The sequence below is a fragment of the Bubalus kerabau genome, chromosome 13, assembly GCF_029407905.1.
Source record: "Bubalus kerabau isolate K-KA32 ecotype Philippines breed swamp buffalo chromosome 13, PCC_UOA_SB_1v2, whole genome shotgun sequence".
In the NCBI taxonomy this organism is placed as follows: domain Eukaryota; kingdom Metazoa; phylum Chordata; class Mammalia; order Artiodactyla; family Bovidae; genus Bubalus; species Bubalus kerabau.
The window spans coordinates 26,426,127-26,447,510 of NC_073636.1; the positions used below are offsets into that span (position 1 = coordinate 26,426,127).

A 21,384-nucleotide genomic window follows, 5' to 3' on the forward strand; every position below is an offset into this window, starting at 1 on the left:
GAATTGTTTCCTTAATTTCTCTTTCTGTTTTCTCATTATTAGTGTATAGGAATGCAAGGGATTTCTGTGTGTTGATTTTATATCCTGCAACTTTACTATAGTCATTGATTAGTTCTAGTAATTTTCTGGTGGAGTCTTTAGGGTTTTCTATGTAGAGGATCATGTCATCTGCAAACAGTGAGAGCTTGACTTCTTCTTTTCCAATTTGGATTCCTTTTATTTCTTTTTCTGTTCTGATTGCTGTGGCCAAAACTTCCAAAACTATGTTGAATAGTAATGGTGAAAGTGGGCACCCTTGTCTTGTTCCTGACTTTAGAGGAAATGCTTTCAATTTTTCACCATTGAGGATAATGTTTGCTGTGGGTTTGTCATATATAGCTTTGATTATGTTGAGGTATGTTCCTTCTATTCCTGCTTTCTGGAGAGTTTTGATCATAAATGGATGTTGAATTTTGTCAAAGGCTTTCTCTGCATCTATTGAGATAATCATATGGTTTTTATTTTTCAATTTGTTAATGTGGTGTATTACATTGATTGATTTGCGGATATTGAAGAATCCTTGCATCCCTGGGATAAAGCCCACTTGGTCATGGTGTATGATCTTTTTAATGTGTTGTTGGATTCTGATTGCTAGAATTTTGTTAAGGATTTTTGCATCTATGTTCATCAGTGATATTGACCTGTAGTTTTCTTTTTTTGTGGGATCTTTGTCAGGTTTTGGTATTAGGGTGATGGTGGCCTCATAGAATGAGTTTGGAAGTTTACCATCCTCTGCAATTTTCTGGAAGAGTTTGAGCAGGATAGGTGTTAGCTCTTCTCTAAATTTTTGGTAGAATTCAGCTGTGAAGCCGTCTGGACCTGGGCTTTTGTTTGCTGGAAGATTTTTGATTACAGTTTCAATTTCCGTGCTTGTGATGGGTCTGTTAAGATTTTCTATTTCTTCCTGGTCGAGTTTTGGAAAGTTGTACTTTTCTAAGAATTTGTCCATTTCTTCCTCGTTGTCCATTTTATTGGCATATAATTGTTGATAGTAGTCTCTTATGATCCTTTGTATTTCTGTGTTGTCTGTTGTGATCTCTCCATTTTCATTTCTAATTTTATTGATTTGATTTTTCTCCCTTTGTTTCTTGATGAGTCTGGCTAATGGTTTGTCAATTTTATTTGTCCTTTCAAAGAACCAGCTTTTGGTTTTGTTGATTTTTGCTATGGTCTCTTTTGTTTCTTTTGCATTTATTTCTGCTCTAATTTTTAAGATTTCTTTCCTTCTACTAACCCTGGGGTTCTTCATTTCTTCCTTTTCTAGTTGCTTTAGGTGTAGAGTTAGGTTATTTATTTGACTTTTTTCTTGTTTCTTGAGGTGTGCCTGTATTGCTATGAACTTTCCCCTTAGGACTGCTTTTACCGTGTCCCACAGGTTTTGGGTTGTTGTGTTTTCATTTTCATTCGTTTCTATGCAAATTTTGATTTCTTTTTTGATTTCTTCTGTGATTTGTTGGTTATTCAGCAGCGTGTTGTTCAGCCTCCATATGTTGGATTTTTTAATAGTTTTTCTCCTGTAATTGAGATCTAATCTTACTGGATTGTGGTCAGAAAAGATGCTTGGAATGATTTCTATTTTTTTGAATTTACCAAGGCTAGCTTTATGGCCCAGGATGTGATCTATCCTGGAGAAGGTTCCATGTGCGCTTGAGAAGAAGGTGAAATTCATTGTTTTGGGGTGAAATGTCCTATAGATATCAATTAGGTCTAACTGGTCTATTGTATCGTTTAAAGTTTGTGTTTCCTTGTTAATTTTCTGTTTAGTTGATCTATCCATAGGTGTGAGTGGGGTATTAAAGTCTCCCACTATTATTGTGTTATTGTTAATTTCTTCTTTCATACTTGTTAGCATTTGTCTTACATACTGCGGTGCTCCCGTGTTGGGTGCATATATATTTATAATTGTTATATCTTCTTCTTGGATTGATCCTTTGATCATTATGTAGTGACCATCTTTGTCTCTTTTCACAGTCTTTGTTTTAAAGTCTATTTTATCTGATATGAGTATTGCTACTCCTGCTTTCTTTTGGTCCCTATTCGCATGGAAAATCTTTTTCCAGCCCTTCACTTTCAGTCTGTATGTGTCCCCTGTTTTGAGGTGGGTCTCTTGTAGACAACATATGCAGGGGTCTTGTTTTTGTATCCATTCAGCCAGTCTTTGTCTTTTGGTTGGGGCATTCAACCCATTTACGTTTAAGGTAATTACTGATAAGTATGACCCCGTTGCCATTTACTTTATTGTTTTGGGTTCGAATTTATACACAATTTTTGTGTTTCCTGTCTAGAGAATATCCTTTAGTATTTGTTGGAGAGCTGGTTTGGTGGTGCAGAATTCTCTCAGCTTTTGCTTGTCTGAAAAGCTTTTGATTTCTCCTTCATACTTGAATGAGATCCTTGCTGGGTACAATAATCTGGGCTGTAGGTTATTTTCTTTCATCATTTTAAGTATGTCTTGCCATTCCCTCCTGGCTTGAAGAGTTTCTATTGAAAGATCAGCTGTTATCCTTATGGGAATTCCCTTGTGTGTTATTTGTTGTTTTTCCCTTGCTGCTTTTAATATTTGTTCTTTGTGTTTGATCTTTGTTAATTTGATTACTATGTGTCTTGGGGTGTTTCGCCTTGGGTTTATCCTGTTTGGGACTCTCTGGGTTTCTTGGACTTGGGTGATTATTTCCTTCCCCATTTTAGGGAAGTTTTCAACTATTATCTCCTCAAGTATTTTCTCATGGTCTTTCTTTTTGTCTTCTTCTTCTGGGACCCCTATGATTCGAATGTTGTAGCGTTTAATATTGTCCTGGAGGTCTCTGAGATTGTCCTCATTTCTTTTAATTCGTTTTTCTTTTTTCCTCTCTGATTCATTTATTTCTACCATTCTATCTTCTAATTCACTAATCCTATCTTCTGCCTCTGTTATTCTACTATTTGTTGCCTCCAGAGTGTTTTTAATTTCACTTATTGCATTATTCATTATATATTGACTCTTTTTTATTTCTTCTAAGTCCTTGTTAAACCTTTCTTGCATCTTCTCAATCCTTGCCTCCAGGCTATTTATCTGTGATTCCATTTTAATTTCAAGATTTTGGATCAATTTCACTATCATTATTCGGAATTCTTTATCAGGTAGATTCCCTATCTCTTCCTCTTTTGTTTGGTTTGGTGGGCATTTATCCTGTTCCTTTATCTGCTGGGTATTCCTCTGTCTCTTCATCTTGTTTAAATTGCTGAGTTTGGGGTGTCCTTTCTGTATTCTGGCCATTTGTGGAGTTCTCTTTATTGTGGCGTTTCCTCGCTGTGTGTAGGTTTGTACAGGTGGCTTGTCAAGGTTTCCTGGTTAGGGAAGCTTGTGTTGATGTTCTGGTGGATGGAGCTGTATTTCTTCTCTCTCCTTTCGAAGAGTTGGGCTGCTTTTCTGGGTGCCTGATGTCCTCTGCCGGCATTCAGAAGTTGTTTTGTGGAATTTACTCGACGTTTAAATGCTCTTTTGATGAATTTGTGGGGGAGAAAGTGTTCTCCCCGTCCTACTCCTCCGCCATCTTGGCTCCTCCTCAATTAGCGTGTTTTAATACCAAATCCCCTCAATCCCACTCACAAATGACCAGATTCAACATTTTACAGTATTTCTTCACAAGTTTCATAGAAGGAGTGAAATACAAATAAATGTTGCTGGCTTTTTGAATAATCTAGAAAACCCAGGTGGCGCTAGTGGTAAAGAACCCACCTGCCAATGAAGGAGACATAAGAGATTCAGGTTTCATCCCTGGGTTGGGAAGATCCCCTCGAGGAGGGCATGGCAACCCACTCTGGTATTCTTGCCTGGAGAATCGCCACGGACAAAGGAGCCTGGGGGACTACAGTCCACAGGGTCGCACAGAGTCGGACACCACTGAAGCAACTTAGCACACATACATAGAAAACCCAGTTACTATATCGCCTTGCCAGGGTCAAGCCTTTCATCTTTCTTTATGCTCCTCTGGTCTTGCCCTCTACTTTTTCACTAAGACTCAGGTGGGGATAGTGGTAGAGAATCTGCCTGCCAATCCAAGAGACGTAGGTTTGATCCCTGGGTTGGAAAGAGCCACCGAAGTAGGAAATGCAACCCACTCCAGTATTCTTGCCTCGAAAATCCTATGCACATGGAGCATGGAAGGCTACAATCCATCGGGCTGCAGACAGTTGGACATGACTGAGTATAGTGAATTCATTATAGCAGGAACCCTTTTTGGAATTATATGTCTTCTGTCAAAGCAGAGTAGAACCATGTTTTTATCACTAAAGAGAAAGAAGTAACAATCTGGACTTCTGTGAACTCCCTGGCTTCCATTGCTTGGCTTGCTGGGTTTAGTTTGGGACTAAGCACCTGTGAACTGATCTGATGATTCTCCTTAGACCCAGACCTATTTTCAGGAATTCAAGTAGAGAAGAGTTACTCTACTTATATGCCCTGAGATGAAGATTTGTTTTCTAAGATCTGAGCTTTGGGGACTCTGCTTTGGAAAGGGAAAGGCTTATTTTGTTTGTTTGTAACAGGTGTAGGAATTAACCACATTTCTTAAGATACAGTTAGTATATGCATTTAAAAATTAATAATTTTCACAGACTTGAAACTTAATGATTCAGCAAACTGATACATTTTGAACATTGCTTGAAACCAAGAAGAATGGAAAAATAAAGTTCTTGAAGTAAATTCCAAAGTGACTGGACAGTAGCCTCCATTCCTGTTCATTGGAGAGCAGTTATTATTCTCTTTGGAGCCAGGCTCCTGGGGTTGAATCCTGACTGTGGCAGTTAAAGCTTTGGGCATTACCTGAGCAGTCATTGCCTTCATTTTCTCATCATTAAAATGGAGATAATGATGTAAGGTTAAATGTGTTAATACTTATACATTGCTTAGAACAGGACCTGGAGTAAATATAAAGTATTTACTATTATTTACTCTCACTTTGTTATGTGTTATCTCCTGTACTCTTGGCATTCTATGTTTGATGACCTAGTTTCCAGGTATACAGGCAATTAAAACATAATATAGGAGGGAACAGACACTTCCAGAAGTATCTCTATATTTTACAATTAAAATATGATAACAAAATTAAGAAAGAAAAAGGAAATATAAAAACTAAGCAAAAGAGCTCAAATAGTACAGCAGTCTGGGCTATTTAGTATATGAGAAAATAGCCATAAACCTTTAATAGCTCCAGAGGGCATTCATGTATTTCAGCATAGTTCAGTACCTATTGTTCAAAGTAATGATTCTGACTCATGAAGGAAATGTTAAATTCTGTTCATGACGTTCAGTTCAGAGAAGCCAGAAAGTGTTTCACATTTTAGGAAGATTCTAAAACAAAGTAAAACAAATTAAAAGGTATTTAAAGATTTCTAGAGGATTTTGAATTATATAAATTTTATTGTATTTGCATTTTTGCCTCCTTTCAGTCCAAATTAATCTTCAGAATGATATGTAAATGTGATCCTTAGGCATAAGCATTGTTTGCATTAAATGCCAAACTATACTTCCCCTGTACCTATCTAATTTTAGCCTTCATTTTAGCCATTTCCCTGCTCGTTGGTACCTCCACACAAAATCTTCATGACTGTCAAGCTGGCCAGGTTTTGCTCTGCAATTATGTTTAACCAGGTGTTTAGGTGAATTATATTGTTTGGTCGCTAAGTTGTATCCAACTCTTTTGAAACGCTGTGGACTGAAGCCTGCAAGGCTCCTCGTCCATGAGATTCTCCAGGCAAGAATACTGGAGTGGGTTGCCATTTCTTTCTCCATAGATGGATTATATGTCATGGCAATTATGTGTTGTAGTATGCCCTGCAGTCTTTACATAATTTTTGTTGAGGGAGAAAAGACTGTTTTGCTCTAGACTCTTAAAAACTTTTTAAAAATTGTGGTAAAAATACATAGGGGCTTCCCTGGTAACTCAGCTGGTAAAGAATCTGCCTGCAGTGCAGGAGACCCCAGTTCGATTCCTGAATCTGGCAGATCTCCTAGAGAGGGGATAAGCTATCTACTCCAGTATTCCTGGGCTTCCCTGGAGGCTCAGATGGTAAAGAATCCACCTGCAATGCCCATTAAACAGCTTCTCATTTTTCTCTTCCTGTAGTCCCTGGAAACCACCATCCCACTTTATTTTTCTGTTAATTTAATTACTTTAGATACCACATAGGAGCATACAGTATTTGTGTTTTCTGTGACTGGCTTGTTTCAGTGAGAATAAGGTACTCAGGTTTCATTCATGTTTTAGCATGTGACAGGATTTTCTTTATTTTAAAGACTAAATAATAATTCCATTGCCTGTATATCCACATTTTATTTACTTATCCATTAATGAGCATTTGAGTTGCTTCTACCTCTTGACAGCTGTGAATAATGCTTCAGTGAACATGGGTGTTTGAATATCTTTTCAAGACTCTGCTTTCAGTCTTTTAGATATATACCCAGAAGTGGGATTATTGAGTCATATGGCAATTTTTTTTTTTTTTGGTTATTGAGTTCTCTATATCAATCCCTCATTGGATGTATGATTTATAGATATGATCTCCCATTTAGTAGGTTGCCTTTTAATTTTGATGACAGTTTCCTTTTCTGTACAGAAACCTTTTAATTTGATGTAGATTCATTTGTTTATTTTTACTTTTGTTTTCCTTGCTTTTGGAGTCAGATCCACAAAAATGTTATAGATTTCCAGGAGATTGCCACGTATGTTTTGTTTTAGGAGTTTCTGATTTCAGATATTACATTCAATTCTTTAAACCATTGTAAGTGGTATAGGATAGTGGTCTAGTTTCATTCTTTTGTGTGGTAGCAGTCTAGCTTTCCTGACACCATTTATTGAAGAGACTATCCTTTACTCATTGTATCTTCTGATTTCTTTGTCATAAATTAGTTGACCAAAATATGTGTGGGTTTATGTCTGTGCTTTCTATTGTTTCATTGATTTTTGTGTCTGTTTTTATGTCAATACCATACTATTTTGACTACTATAATTTTGTGATATAGTGTCATGTTATCTGCAGATAGTTTTATAATTTCCCTTACAATTTTGATGCATTTTATTTATTTTTCTCAGCTAATTGCTGTGGCTGGAAATCCCAATACTATGTTGATTAAAATGGGGAGAGTGGGTATCCTGCCTTGTTCATGATCTGAAAGGAAAAGTTTTTCCTGTTCACCACTGAGTGTGATATTAGCTGTGTATTTGTTGTTTGTCATATGTGGCCTTTATTATGTTGAGATATATTCCTTCTACACCTATTTTGTTGAGTCTTTTTTTTTATCATAAGTGGATTTTGAATTTTGTCAAATGCATTTTCTGCATTTATTGAGATGATCATATGATTTTATTTTTTTTGTTAATGCAAATCTTGCTGATTGATTTGCAGATGTTGAATCACTCTTGCATTTGTGGAATCAATTCCACTGATCATGGTGTGTGGTCCTTTTAATGTATTATTGAATTTGGTTTGCTAATATTTTTTTGAGAATCTTTGGTTATGTGTTCATGAGAAATACTGGCCTATATTTTCTTTTGTTGTATTATCCTTGTCTGGTTTCGGTATCAGTGTAATTCTGGCCTCATAAAATGAGTTTGGGAGTGATCCTTTCTCTCCAGTTTTTTGCATAGATTATTAGATCTTCTTTTAAAACTTTGGTAGAATTCACCAGTGAAGCTGTCTTGTCTTATACTTTTGCTTGTAGGGAGGTTTTTGATTACTGATTAAGTGCCCTTGCTGGTTGTCAGTCTGTGCCACCATCTTAGACCCCCTTTCCGTGGGATATCATTTCCTTTTTTTTCTGTCTTTTTCCATTTCTTTCAGCAGTATTTTTCAGTTTATAAATTTTTTACCTCCTTGGTTATTTAAAGTGCATTTAAAGTACACTAAATATATTTGGTTATTTTGTTGTTGTTCAGTTGCTCAGTTGTTTCCCACTCTTTGTGACCCCATGGACTATAGCACGCCAGGCTTCCCTGTCTTTCACCAATTCCTGGAGTTTGCTCAAACTCAGGTCCACTGAGTTGGTGATGCCATCCAATCATCTTGTCCTCTGTTGCCCGCTTCTCCTCCTGCCCTCAATCTTTCCCAGCATCAGGGTCTTTTCCAATGAGTTGGCTCTTCATATCAGGTGGCCAAAGTATTGGAGCTTCAGCTTCAGCATAAGTCCTTCCAATGAATATTCAAGATTGATTTCCTTTAGGATTGACAGGTTTGACCTCCTTGCAGTCCAGGGGACCCTCAAAAGTCTTCTCCAAAACCACAGTTCAAAAGCATCAATTTTTCAGCACTCAGCCTTCTTTATGGTCCAACTCTTACATATACATGAATACTGGAAAAACCATAGCTTTGACTATACAGACCTTTGTTGGCAAAGAATATATATATACACTACTATATTCTTGGTATCTAAGGCTTTGTTTACCTGATATATCTTGGCTGGATGAATGTTTAATAAATGTAACTCACAAATTCCATGTTAGTTACATACTTAGTTTCACAATCTACTTAGCTAAATAATGATACCTCACTGAATTTTCTTGGTGTCCTTTGCTTTTTCCTTTCTGCCTAACATTGTAACCTTGGAATGTCCTGAGTCTCATTACTTTGAATCTATTTCCTTCACTGCCCATAGGCACTCCCTTACTGATCTAGCTTTATCGGACCTCATGGCTTTGTCTGTCGTCTTTATGCAAATGATCATAAATTATACAGCCCAGACATCTCTCTTAAACTCCATACTACTTCATCAGACTGCTTATTTGATATGGAGAATTATATTTCAAGTAGACATTTCACACTTGACATTTGCAAAAGTGAGCTTTGTGCTCCCTTCTCCATATTGATTCTACCTGTAGCCTTTCCTAGCTCCTTGATGACAGCTCCATTGTTAAGGTTGCTCAAGACAAAAACTTGGGAGTCATTCATTGTTCTCTTCCTCTTTCCCCATATTTCAGCTATTAAAACATCTTGGTAGTTGTGCCTTCTTAAAACTGTACCTGAATTTGACTCAATGATTGTTCTTACAAGTTAAAAAAATAAGGCTCAGAGAAATTAAGAGAACAGTTCCAAATTCACGTAACTAGTAAGTCAGAATTCAAATATATATTTTCTGGCTGACCACAAATAATAGATTCTCTTCTTCTACTGTGCTTGTCCTAAGTAAATGTTACAATAAAACTCAAAACTAGGGTCTGATCTGCTCTATCACTGGATCTTTATGAGTAAGATGTGTTATTTCACTTAGGTCCTGGAGGAATCCTCTACACACAGGATAGTGCTTTCATAAATACTTGCCAACACAGTTGAATTGACTGGTGCTTACCTGTCCTTGTATTTTGCTCTGGGTTAGGAACTGTGTTTTCAGTTATAAGCTATAATTGGATCTAAGTATGTGTTGGGTGAAAAAGAAAGGGTAATAATGAAATAATACAGTCAAGTTATTTTAGAAAGCTGTTTTCCCAAAGATTTTTGCTTGCTATAACCTGTGAATTTAGAGCATATATTAGCTCTTGCCACCTTACTGACTGTTCGTTAAGAGTTTTCAAGATATGCAATACTGATTTTGTTACTAATTTTTAGAGCTTAGACTGAGGGATTATTATTTTGATAATTTGAAATTTTCTCTCAAGGGTCTCTGTATGAGAGGGACACTTTATAATTTTAAAATTTACTAAATTCTGAGCTCCTCTAATAGATGATAATTGGCAGAAAGGCAAAGGGTTGGGATATAGGTGGAGAGATACCAGAGAAGAAATTTCAGTGTTGATAAAATTCTAGAAACACCTGTTTTACTGGTAAATTGTATTTTAATAGAAGCTATTCCCTCCTTATGTACTTGAATGTAGCCTAAGTGAAATGTATTAAACTGAATTTTGGTAGGGTTCAGTGATATCTTTGAAAGAAGTCAATATTAAGCTTTTGGGAGATATCCATTATGTCCCTTGGTGTGACATATTTGGAAAGCCAATCATTGTTTTTTGTCACATGATTTTAGGTAAAGAGTGCTTCAGATTATTAATTTATCTTTTTTCCTCTTCTAAATTGCACTTTAAAGTTTATTGTTTTGTTAGTCCATCAATTTGTATTTTTTTTCCCAAGGAAAAAGTTTAATGAATATTTAATTCATAAAGGCAGCTTCCACATCTTAAATTCTGTATATCTGTCTGTCCATCTACCTACCTTTGCATTGGTGGAAATATATGGCATGGAATCGCTTAAAAATATTCTTACAGGCTTAGGAAATGTCTCGTAAAGAAATAAGACGATATGTGAGGTATTAAAAACTTCCTCTGGCTACCGAATGAGTTAAAGATACATGGCAACTGCAGCTGTAATGGCATATATTTAGAAAGAAAACTCAGTTTTCTACTTCTAAAAAAATGCCTGTTGGCAAACAAACCTAAAATAAAAGTTCAAAAGTGAGATTTTATTTCAGGAAAATCTGATCATTCTGTTACCATTTGCAATGATGGATATCTGTGGGTCTTTATACAGTTAAATAACCTATGATCAACGGTACTGCTGTCTTTTCTTCTTCATAGTGTATGCCGATTAAAGGCCTAGGATTCGTGCTTGGAGCTTATCAGTGTATTTGCAAAGCAGGATTCTATCATCCTCGAGACTTCTCATTCAACAACTTTCAGAGTAAGTGCCCTTTGGTCCTGTTCATATATGTACATACACATAATATCTGTCATAATTAATTTTTCAGATTTTCTTTTAACCTTGTTGAAGTTAGATGATTAAATCCCTACTTGTTTGGCCTTCTTTCATCACTTAAGGAGTTTTTGCTTTAGTTTGTCATCTCTAATCCTCTGGCATATCACCAAAAATGTGTTTGTTTTAGGTATATTTTCATTTTCAATACATTTTAAATGCCTGAAAATACTGTTGCTGCTTGGTGAGACCAGTTAGAATTCAGTTATTGTGAGCTGTTGCTGCAGAAAGTTCCTAAAACTAATTTTTCTAGTTTGCTTAATTTATTTATGTATCAATTTGTTTATATGTGAGGTCTCTGTGCTACATGAAGAATTACCACAGAGTTAATAACTTAAGGCAACACAATCTTATTATCACACAGTTTTAATTGGGTAGCTTTTCATTCAGGGATTAAGTGGTTCCTCTGCCCAGGGAATCACTGAGCCAAAATCAAGGTGTCACCTGTAATGTGATCTGATCTGAGCCTCAGAGACTTCTTCCAGGTTCATTCAGTTCACTGGCAGAATTCGGTTCCTAGCACCTGTGTGTGTGAGGTCCCTATTTCATTGCTAAATGCCAGTCTGGGCTTACTCTCAGCTTCTAGAAGCCTCCTCAAGGTCAAGTCATGTGGCCCTTACTTTTCAAAGCTACCAAGAAAACCTCCCCAATTCCTAGTCCTGTTCATATGGAGTCTCATACAGTGTAATCATTCTATAAGTCCTGGGAGTGTTATCCTGTCTCTCTGCCATGTAATGTAAACCTAATCAAAGGAAAGACTATCCCATCATATTTACAGGTCCACCCACATTCAAGGGGAGGTGATGATACAGGGCATATACAGGCAGACCTCATTTTATTGTGCTTTGCTGTATCACACATCTAGGATACTGTGCTTTTTTTTTTTTTTTTAACCAATTAAGATTTGTGGCAACCCTGTGTTGTCAGATAATGGTTAGCACTTTTTAAGCAATAAAGCATTTTTTAATTAAAGGGTGTACTTTTAGGCACAATGCTATTGTACACTTTAATAGACTGCAAAATGGTCTAAACATGACTTTTATATGTACTGGGAAACCAAAAAAATTGGTGTGACCCACTTTGTTGTGATTTTACTGTGTTGCAGTGTACTCTAGAAGATGTCAAAGTTGCTATTTGAATATTGATTTTTTTTTTTTACATCGGCATGTAGCCAGCTATTGGGTATAATAATTAACAAAAAGTGTATGGAAAAATGAGGTGGCATTATGGGAAGTTAGGGTTTGGAGCTGTAGAACCAAGATACAGGAATAGTTTAGATAGTCATCCATAAATCTTTGTCAGCTTCATAATTGGTCTGAATAGGAATTTGTTTCTCTACTGGGCATAGTTCAAAGGATACATGAGATTCAAACCTGAGTGTCTTCCTCTCTGAAACTTGGCAGACGTTTATAGATTTTTTTTTCTTGGTTTTTCTCTTGGAAAGTATTGTTCTTTATCTTGAGACAGCTTCCACTAAACTTCTGCGTTCTGGAAGTGAGTAACATTTTGCTCTCTCCTAAGTCATATGATTCCCAGGGTTCAGCCTGTGTTCTGAGTAATGGTTGTTGTAGGCATAATTCTAAGATGGCCTCCAAAATTCTGTTCCCACACGTGTCGTACAATCCCCTCCCCTTAAGTGTGGGTGGCACCTGCGAATATAAAATGGACTCACCCCCTTGCTAGGCAGTGTTATGTAGTAAAAGTCATGGTACAGTTGCTCAAGTGTCTGCTGCTGCTGCTGCTAAGTCACTTCATTTGTGTCCAACTCTGTGCGACCCCATAGACAGCAACCCACCAGGCTCCGCTGTTCCTGGGATTCTCCGGGCAAGAATACTGGAGTGGGTTGCCATTTCCTTCTCCAATGCATGAAAGTGAAAAGTGAAAGTGAAGTTGCTCAGTTGTGTCCGACTCTTAGCGACCCCATGGACTGCAGCCCACCAGGCTCCTCCATCCATGGGATTTTCCGGGCAAGAGTACTGGAGTGGGGTGCCATTGCCTTCTCCGGCTCAAGTGTCTACATTGCATTAAATAAGACTCCTTCCCCTAGAAGCAAACTAGAGAGAGATTCTACTGCCAGCTTTGAAGAAGTAAACTGGCTTTTAAGAGGACCATGTGGCTAGCACCCTAGGGTGACTGCTAAGAGCTCAGGCAGCCAGCAAGAATACAAGGACCTCAGTTCTATAAAATGCAAGGATCTGTAAATTCTTCCAACAGCCTGGATACTTTTGCAAAGAGGACCTGGAGCTCCACATGAGAATATAGCCTGGCCCAAACCTTGATTTCAGTCTAGTGAGACCCCAAGCAGAGAGCCCAGCTTCACTGGGTCAGACTTCTGATCAACAGAAACTGGTAAGTGATTGAATAGGTGTTCTCAGCTGTAGATTTCCAGTAAGTCATTACACAACAATAGAAAACTAATACAATAACAGTGATGATAATATATTTTCAGCATGGATGTGCTTTTCCTTGTGTGTGTGTGTATACAAGACCATGGCAATAGCCCAGATACTTTGGCATTCTTCACATTTATGGTCCAGACAGAACATATGATTCAACACTGAAGGATTAAGGGAATAGGTTTTAGCTTATGTTCTGTGAAGGTATTTTGTATCTGGTTTACCCACATTTGTTCTCAGCTCCCACTATGTGACTGAAATAAAACATCTAAATATTGTAGAACCAGAGAATGACTGTGCCATTTGCTTATAACACCACCAGGAGAAACTAGTTAACCTTTAACAACTTATCTTTATTTAATTTGCACACTCCTACTTTCTTCCTTATTTTAAAAGCCAGTGTTTTTCACTGACCTACTCTAAGAGGAGGCTGCTTCTCTTTACAAGCCTAAATAACTCCAATGTTGTACACACAACAGCCAGGAAAAGAGGCCACAGTTTTCAGAAAGATGAGCTATATTTGGGTATAGCTGTGATTCAGCTTTGACCTCAGCACATATTTAACTAGAACTGGCCTGCCTCAATGACAGAACAGAAAGCTATCTACAAGTTATAATTTGAGGTCAGTAAAGTGCTCTTTGACCAAAAATATCTTTCCTGATGGCCTTGCCATCAAGTTGCATGAAAATCTAACATTATTAATCCCTTGGCCCAAGGAATACAAGTTAAGGGAGGGTATGGGGAAGGAGGAGGGAGGAGGGAGGAGGGTTCAGGATGGGGAGCACGGGTATACCTGTGGTGGATTCATTTCAATGTTTGGCAAAACTAATACAATATTGTAAAGTTTAAAAATAAAATAAAATTTAAAAAAAAGGAATACAAGTTGTAACTCACTAAGGTATCTACCAAGGACTATCCAAACTTTAAAAAAATATTTTTGATTTTTTATTATAATTTTACTACATTTCTTCATTTTAATATGTTAAGTTTTTAATTGTAATATCCAAGCAGTTCATATGGTCAGCTTTCATATAGTCTTAAGGAGGTTACAATGAAGTAAGGAATGACCAGATGAATCCCTTGGACCAAAGGTAAAGAAGATATTGAAAACCCCCAAAATGAGATAATGTATGTAAAACAGCTAGCACAGTACATGACATATAATAAGTGTTCTTAATAAGTACTTGGCATATAATAAGCGTGCATGCTCAGTTGTTCAGTCTTGTCTGACTTTTTGCAACCCCATGGACTGTAGCCCAGCAGGCTCCTCTGTCCATGGAATTTTAGATGTTCATAGATGTAGTTAAATAAGTGAATAAGCAAACAAACAAATATACACATATATATAAACACACATCAGTGGGCCATGTAAGTAGAGAATCCTAAAGTATCCTTGGCATTTAGTACTTTGTCTCTTTATATTTGGTTAACCAGTTTTTAAATCTAGAATTCTTGGAAAGTGAATTCTACATGGATCAGAAGGAAGATGGTACAGCAAAAATCTGTAACAACCAATGCTCCATTGAGAAGGGCAGTAGGAAGGAGATATAGAAATTAAGGTAACAGGAGGAAATCAGTTGCTTGATAGGGGAAATGGGATGTAGGAAACAGAGATGCCTCTGAAAGATATAATTTATTTAATTTATAGCTGTGAAGCTAGGCAAAAGATCTGAAATTCCCACCTATAGTCTTGTACCCCATTTAGAGAGAGGAACTAAGATGTGGTTTTGATCTGTTAGAGAAAATGTCAATGCGACTGTTAAAAATCCTGTTAAAATATGAAGTGAGTTAAAAATCTTCGTGTAGACGTAGGCCCACAGTAAACAAAGGGCTTGTAAAGACCAACAAAGATATGTTCAGATGACTTGATTTAAAACTGTGCTGACAGCCCAGAGACTGTGTTTCTAGCATCTCTCTTTAGATTGGTGGTCATAGGAGAGCTAACATGGTCTGACATCTGGATAGTAGCAGGATTTCAGAATCGACAAGTACTGATGTGTAACTGTCTCTTCAGATCCAGGCTGTCCACTTCCAGGTTGATGAGATACAAGCTTTTGACAAGCTCATCTTCCTCAAATCCATCTGTCACAGTATGAACTGTCTTCAGTACAATCTCATTTCTCTTTCTTGTGGACACATTACCAGCCTCTCAGTTTTAACTTCTCTTGCCTTTTGGATTGACTTCAGCTCATATACATTTCCAGATAAACCCAACTTACAAATGACCCACATCTGAAAGTGACAGCCCCTTCTTTGCAGATGCTGGTGGCTGATGGCTGTTGACTCCCCAAAATCAGAGATTTAAAAAATACGTAGTCTCAGAATAAAAAACGTGGGAAACTCTTTGAAAGCAGGTACAATATAGAGATGCTGAGCTCCCAGCAAACTGCTGAGCAAGGCTAAGCTGTCTATAGGGTGTGAATCTTTTTGCTGCACTTGGGTCTCACACTCCCTGTCCGTCTTCTGTTTCATGACTGGGGAAGCTGGAGATGTTTGGCTTTTTGCAGACTAAGTCCAGCAGCAGTCTCTAGTCCAGTCCCAAACTTGGAACAGGTGAAAAGAACCTGAACATCGTATTCTCATAATCAGCATCGTTACTTTTGCTGTCGGTCTCACTTAAGCCTTGTGATCTGGTTCTAATCACTTTATTCCAGTTGTGGTAGCACAATTCTCTAACTGCCTTGGCTTATGCTTTTGTCAGTCATTTGGCGAATTTTCAGTTTTCAATATCTTCTTTCATGAATCAATCCTCTTTATAGGGATTGAAATCTAGTCACTAAATGTCTGGCAGATAGGGTTATTTGTTAGTGGGAGAGTTCCAGTGCCACTGATCTTCTTAGACTATTAACTGTCACATTTACCTTGTTTGTCTTTGATTCTTCTCAATTATTGAAACATACCATGTTGGATTTCCCTCATTGCTAATTCAGACCTGAATTTCTACCATAGTTTAATATAGTAATTAAGAGCTTGGTCTTTGGGATAAGTCTAATTTAGGTGTGAACCCTGGTTCTATTACTTATTTGTACTGTGCTTAATTATTTAACTAGCCTAAACTTCACTTAGTGCTATCTGCTTTATAGAATACATAAGGAATTAAATGATGTAATGAATGTAAAATTCTGATGATAGCAGTTGACACATATTAAATGCTCAAAATATTGTTCTGTTTATGATTTTTATTTGAGAGCTTGGGTTTATTCTGCTTACCCCTTTCCTCACACATTTTGCCCATTTTCATCCCTTCTAACTGGTATCTGCTTTACTTCCCAGCAGAGTAACATATTTTCATGTCCCTGATATTTTTCAGTTTTTATCCTTAAAATGGGCCCTCCTAAGAGATGCAATACTCAGTCCTCCAGAAAACTTCCTTCTCCCCTACTAGCTAAAATTTTATTAGATTTCTTAATTTATTTTACTATTTTTGTTTATATGATTTTACATTTTTAGACTGCTAAGGGAAATTCACTTATGTTAACAATCAGCTATCCTCAAAAAAAAACCCAAAAACCCTGCTGGCAGGGAAATTTGACTGTCAGTCATTCATACATTAGCTCATTGTTGTGAGTAGAATAGCGCCCCCCAAACCCCCAAAGATGTGCATGTTCAAATTTCCACAACCTGTGAAAATGCTGCTTCGCATGGCAAAAAAAGGGACTTTTCAGATGTGATTAAATTGCAGATATTGACATGGGTAGATTATCCAGGTAGATCCAGTCTAATCACACGAGTCCTGAAAAGCAGAGAACCATTCCCAGCTGTGGTCAGAGACAGATGTGAGGATGCAGGAAGTGGCAGAAGAATGATACATTGCCGTCGTTGACGATGGAGGAAAGGGGTCTGCAAGCCAAGGAATGGAGGTGGCTTCAAGAAGCTGGAAGAAGCAAGGAAATGGAATGTCTCCTGGACCCTCCAGAAGAAAATGTAGCCCTGCTCACACATCGATTACATAGCCCTGTGAGATCCATATCAGACTTCCAAGCTATAGAAATAAAAGAATTAATATAACTATAGGTGACTCTTTAACCACAAAGAGTTAGGGGCACTGGCCCCTGTGAAGCTGAAAAATCCATGTATAATTTTACAGTCAGCCCTCCTTCTCACACATGGATTTAGCCAACTATTGATCATGCAGTACTATAGGGCATTTTCCAGAGTTTCCGTGTGGAAAAATCCACATTTTTCCACAGTTCAAAGCTGTGTTGTTCAAGGGTCAACTGTATATTTCATATGAGAGGCAATGTAAATTTGTTGTTTTAAGATACCAAGTTTTTGGTAATTTGTTATAGCAGTTATAGAAAGCTAGTACATTTAGTAAACAGGTTTCTCAAGTGCCTCGGTGGTAAAGAATCTGCCTGCCAATGCAGGAGACACAGGTTCAATCCCTGGGTTGGGAAGATTCCCTGGAGTAGGAAGTGGCAACCCACTCCAGTATTCTTGCCTGGAAAATTCCATGGACAGAGGAGCCTGATGGGCTCCAGTCCATGTGGTCACAAAGAGTCAGACACGACTGAGTGACTGAGCGTGCATGCACACTTTGTGTGTTTCCCATTCAGCATTCATTCCAGTATTCATGGTATCCCATGGTGTTTTTTCTAGAGGAAACTGTTCACAATCCCAAATAATTGCCAATTTAGGCAATTCATAATCTAGTGGGATCTTTGTATGAGGATCCCCTTTGAGTCAGTCAGATGGATTTGACTTTTATCTCTATTTACTCAGAGGAGCCTTGGGAAGTTTCTCATATTTTCTGAGATTCTCCTCTTAGTCATACATATATCAGGAATAGTGAAGTCTATTCTTGGCAGTTATGAGGAATAATTGAGATAACATGATATCCTCTGATTATAGTGATTATTATATTAAAGTGAATATGGAGAGTTTAATCTTTTTATTATGTATTAGGTGTTCTGGGGATTGAATGAGTAAATTGTCTGGAGGCAAAAGAATCTACTCATGTTTAATAATTTTATAATTCAGATCAGAATTATTCCAAAATCTATCTAAGGTGGTGTTTTTATCCAAAAAAAAAGATCACTAAAGTCACTTATAAGAAATAAAAATCCGGAAGACAATAGAAAAGTGAATATAAGATATATATGTAACCTTATAGGGAAAGATTGACTATATTCATAATGAGGAAATATAAATTAAATTTTTGCACTGGGCTTCATTTTGAGCTTATTGTTACAGCTAGCCATTCTTGATATAAATACATGAATATATAGTAGCTAATCCTGATTTTAGGATATGCAAATATATATTCATGTCCCAACAGTAGCAGTCTTTATGGATAGCAGTGTAAGCATCACCACAGTTGGATAACTGTTTTCTCCTTGTGAATGTTATAAATATTGAACCAAATATACACAGACAACTTCTGAATTTGCTGGAGCTACTCATGTGCATGTACCTATCTCCACTTAGTTTTTGGATGTGATTTTATCAAGCTGGAGACTAGAGGCAGATTACTTCATCATCCTAAACATACAAAATAACGAACAACAAATATATCTTCCCAAGTGAGCTCATGGCAGCATATTAACTCCAAACATTGATTGATGAATATGTTCCCTCCAGTTCTAATGAAAAATCAAATATGTGTATGGAAAGGAAGATGTTCACCCTAATAATGATTTCAGATGAGCATTAGTTGTAGGAGAGCTAATGCTTAAACCCTTAATGTCTGGCTTGATTCTTTGTTACTACCAGCTGGGTTCTGTTCATTATCTGTGACTCATCTTTTAAACTCATGCCTGTGGAATGGAAAGAAGGGGTCTGTGATATACAGCACGTGTAGCTGGTCTTGCAAAGGTCCCAACTATAATCTTCTGCTATGACCGGTTCCTAGCACTGAGGACCACAACACCTCCAAGAAGTGACCTCTGGTCAACTCATGTGTTGATTGGTTTAAGAGCTTGAAAATCCGTCCGTCAAAAAATATTACTGGACACTGACCCTGTGCCAGAATTTGTTTAGAACTGGACAAAAGAAGAAATGAGTAAAAAAGTGAGGTATCTAAGTTTTTAGGATAGACCCACATCTTCCCAGAACATATTGCACTACCCACAGGCAACAAATGAGGGCCATCTTGAATAGCATACGTTCACTATCCATATTAGAGGAACAATTCAAAGTGTTAGTTGCTCAGTCGTGTCCAACTCTTTGCGACCCCATGGACTGAAGCCCGCCAAGCTCCTGTATCCATGGAATTCTCCAGGCAAGAATACTGGAGTGGGTAGCCATTCCCTTCCCTGAGGGGATCTTCCCAACCCAGGGGAGCTCCCCAGTATTGGTAAACTAAGGTCAAAGGTAAGAGCTTTAAGGTTTAACAGGACTTCATGGGTAGGCGTGATTTCTATCCAGATATTCAAATGTCCAAAAGTTGTGTTTTTGCTCTTGAGAAAACACAGTTTTATACTACTGGCACTTAAGAGTCCTAATCAGCAAAACCTTAGTGATGTTTCTATTCAGTGTTTATACTGTGAAGACCTGAAATTTTTAACTGCTGCTTCAATCCACCCTCCCTCCTTGAACTCATGCCTCATTCTTTTCTAAATCAGAAACTAAGTGTTTTTCTTCCATAAAACATAGGAAGAAAACTTTCTGGGGTACATTTTGTGTGTGTGTTAGTCGCTTAGTCCTGTCTGACTCTTTGTGACCCCATGGACTGAGGAGCCTGCCTGGCTCCTCTATCCATGGAATTCTCCAGGCAAAAATACTGGAGTGGGTAGCAGTTGCCTTCTCAAGGGGATCTTCCCAACCCAGGGATCAAAGTCAGATCTCCTGCATTGCAGGCAAATGCTTTACTGTCTTAACTACAAGGGAAGCCCTGGGGTACATTTTGAAATATATCAAAATTAAAAGGTACGAAAATAGAATACCTTCAGAATTTCAGAAGTCTAAAAGTTTTCAGTAATTGTAGCATTGGCGGGCTAATTAGTTCTTTGGGATTTGGAGCAAAAATCCTCTTTGTTGCTCATTGCTATCCAGAGGGTCCTCGTTTTAAATATTTATGTTTTATTATCAGTATTGCACACACAGTACAAAGAAACTTTGGAATGTATAGAAAAGTAGAATTTAAAAAGTTGTTTGAAAATCTGTTGTTAATTCTTTAAGTTTATAGTTTTTATACAAATGTCTCTCTATATATGATCTTTTAAAAACTTGGTATATTATATTCATTTGAAATAATATATACAGTTTTCTTGAACACAGTTTTGTTACATAGAATTCCATTGAGTAAATGTACTGTGGATTACTTCCCCATCTGAAGTTTATATTTTTACTAGTTTATGTAAATATAAAATTTTACTGATATAAACAAAAATGTCCACAGTTTTGTGTTGTTCTGATGTCAGTGTAAAAGAATTAAGTAAGCAGATAGGTTAACACAGAGTTTACCAGTTGTCACAATTTCTCTAAATGGGCCCATGTTTGCAGGTGAATATTTTAGACTCACCAGTGTTCCTTGGTGCTACTGTAACCTCCTCCTAGAATCCTCTGCACTTTTGCTCAAGGCAGCCTATTTGATCACCCATCTAATGAATTGAAAAGCCGCTATTGCCAAAGCTAATAGCTCTTCATAATTGCTGTTTGTCTTCAGTTAGTATTTGTTTCAGAGAAGGCAATGGCACCCCACTCCAGTACTCTTGCCTGGAAAATCCCATGGATGGAGGAGCCTGGTAGGCTGCAGTCCATGGGGTCGCTAAGAGTCGGACACGACTGAGCGACTTCACTTGGACTTTTCACTTTCATGCATTGGAGAAGGAAATGGCAACCCACTCCGGTGTTCTTGCCTGGAGAATCCCAGGGACAGGGGAGCCTGCTGGGCTGCCGTCTATGTGGTCGCACAGAGTCGGACACGACTGAAGCGACTTAGCAGCAGCAGTATTTGTTTCATCTGAAAGTTCTGAGTATCATCTTTGTTTTTAAGCTTTAGCAAAGCAGATTGGGATTTTGCTTTCCCAAAGACATCCGCAAGAAAAACAAATGCAAAAAGGCAAAATGGTTGTCCGAGGAGGCCTTACAAATATCTGTGAAAAGAAGAGAAGCGAAAGGCAAAGGAAAAAAGGAAAGATATACCCATTTGAATGAAGAGTTCCAAAGTTTAGCAAGGAGAGGTAAGAAAGGCTTCCTCAGCGACCAATGCAAAGAAACAGAGAAAAACAATAGAATGGGAAAGACTAAAGATCTCTTCAAGAAAATTAGAGATACCAAAGGAACATTTCAT

General features: G+C 37.5%; 1 protein-coding gene across 1 annotated transcript in view; it reads left to right on the forward strand.

Annotated features, from left to right (window-relative positions):
- Positions 1 to 21,384, forward strand: part of GPR158 (G protein-coupled receptor 158) — a 308,597-nt gene that overhangs the window by 144,217 nt on the left and 142,996 nt on the right. Inside the window, exon 3 of the mRNA XM_055543835.1 lies at positions 10,581 to 10,683. Coding sequence (XP_055399810.1) covers positions 10,581 to 10,683 — 103 coding nt within the window. The remainder of the gene's footprint in view (positions 1 to 10,580; positions 10,684 to 21,384) is intronic.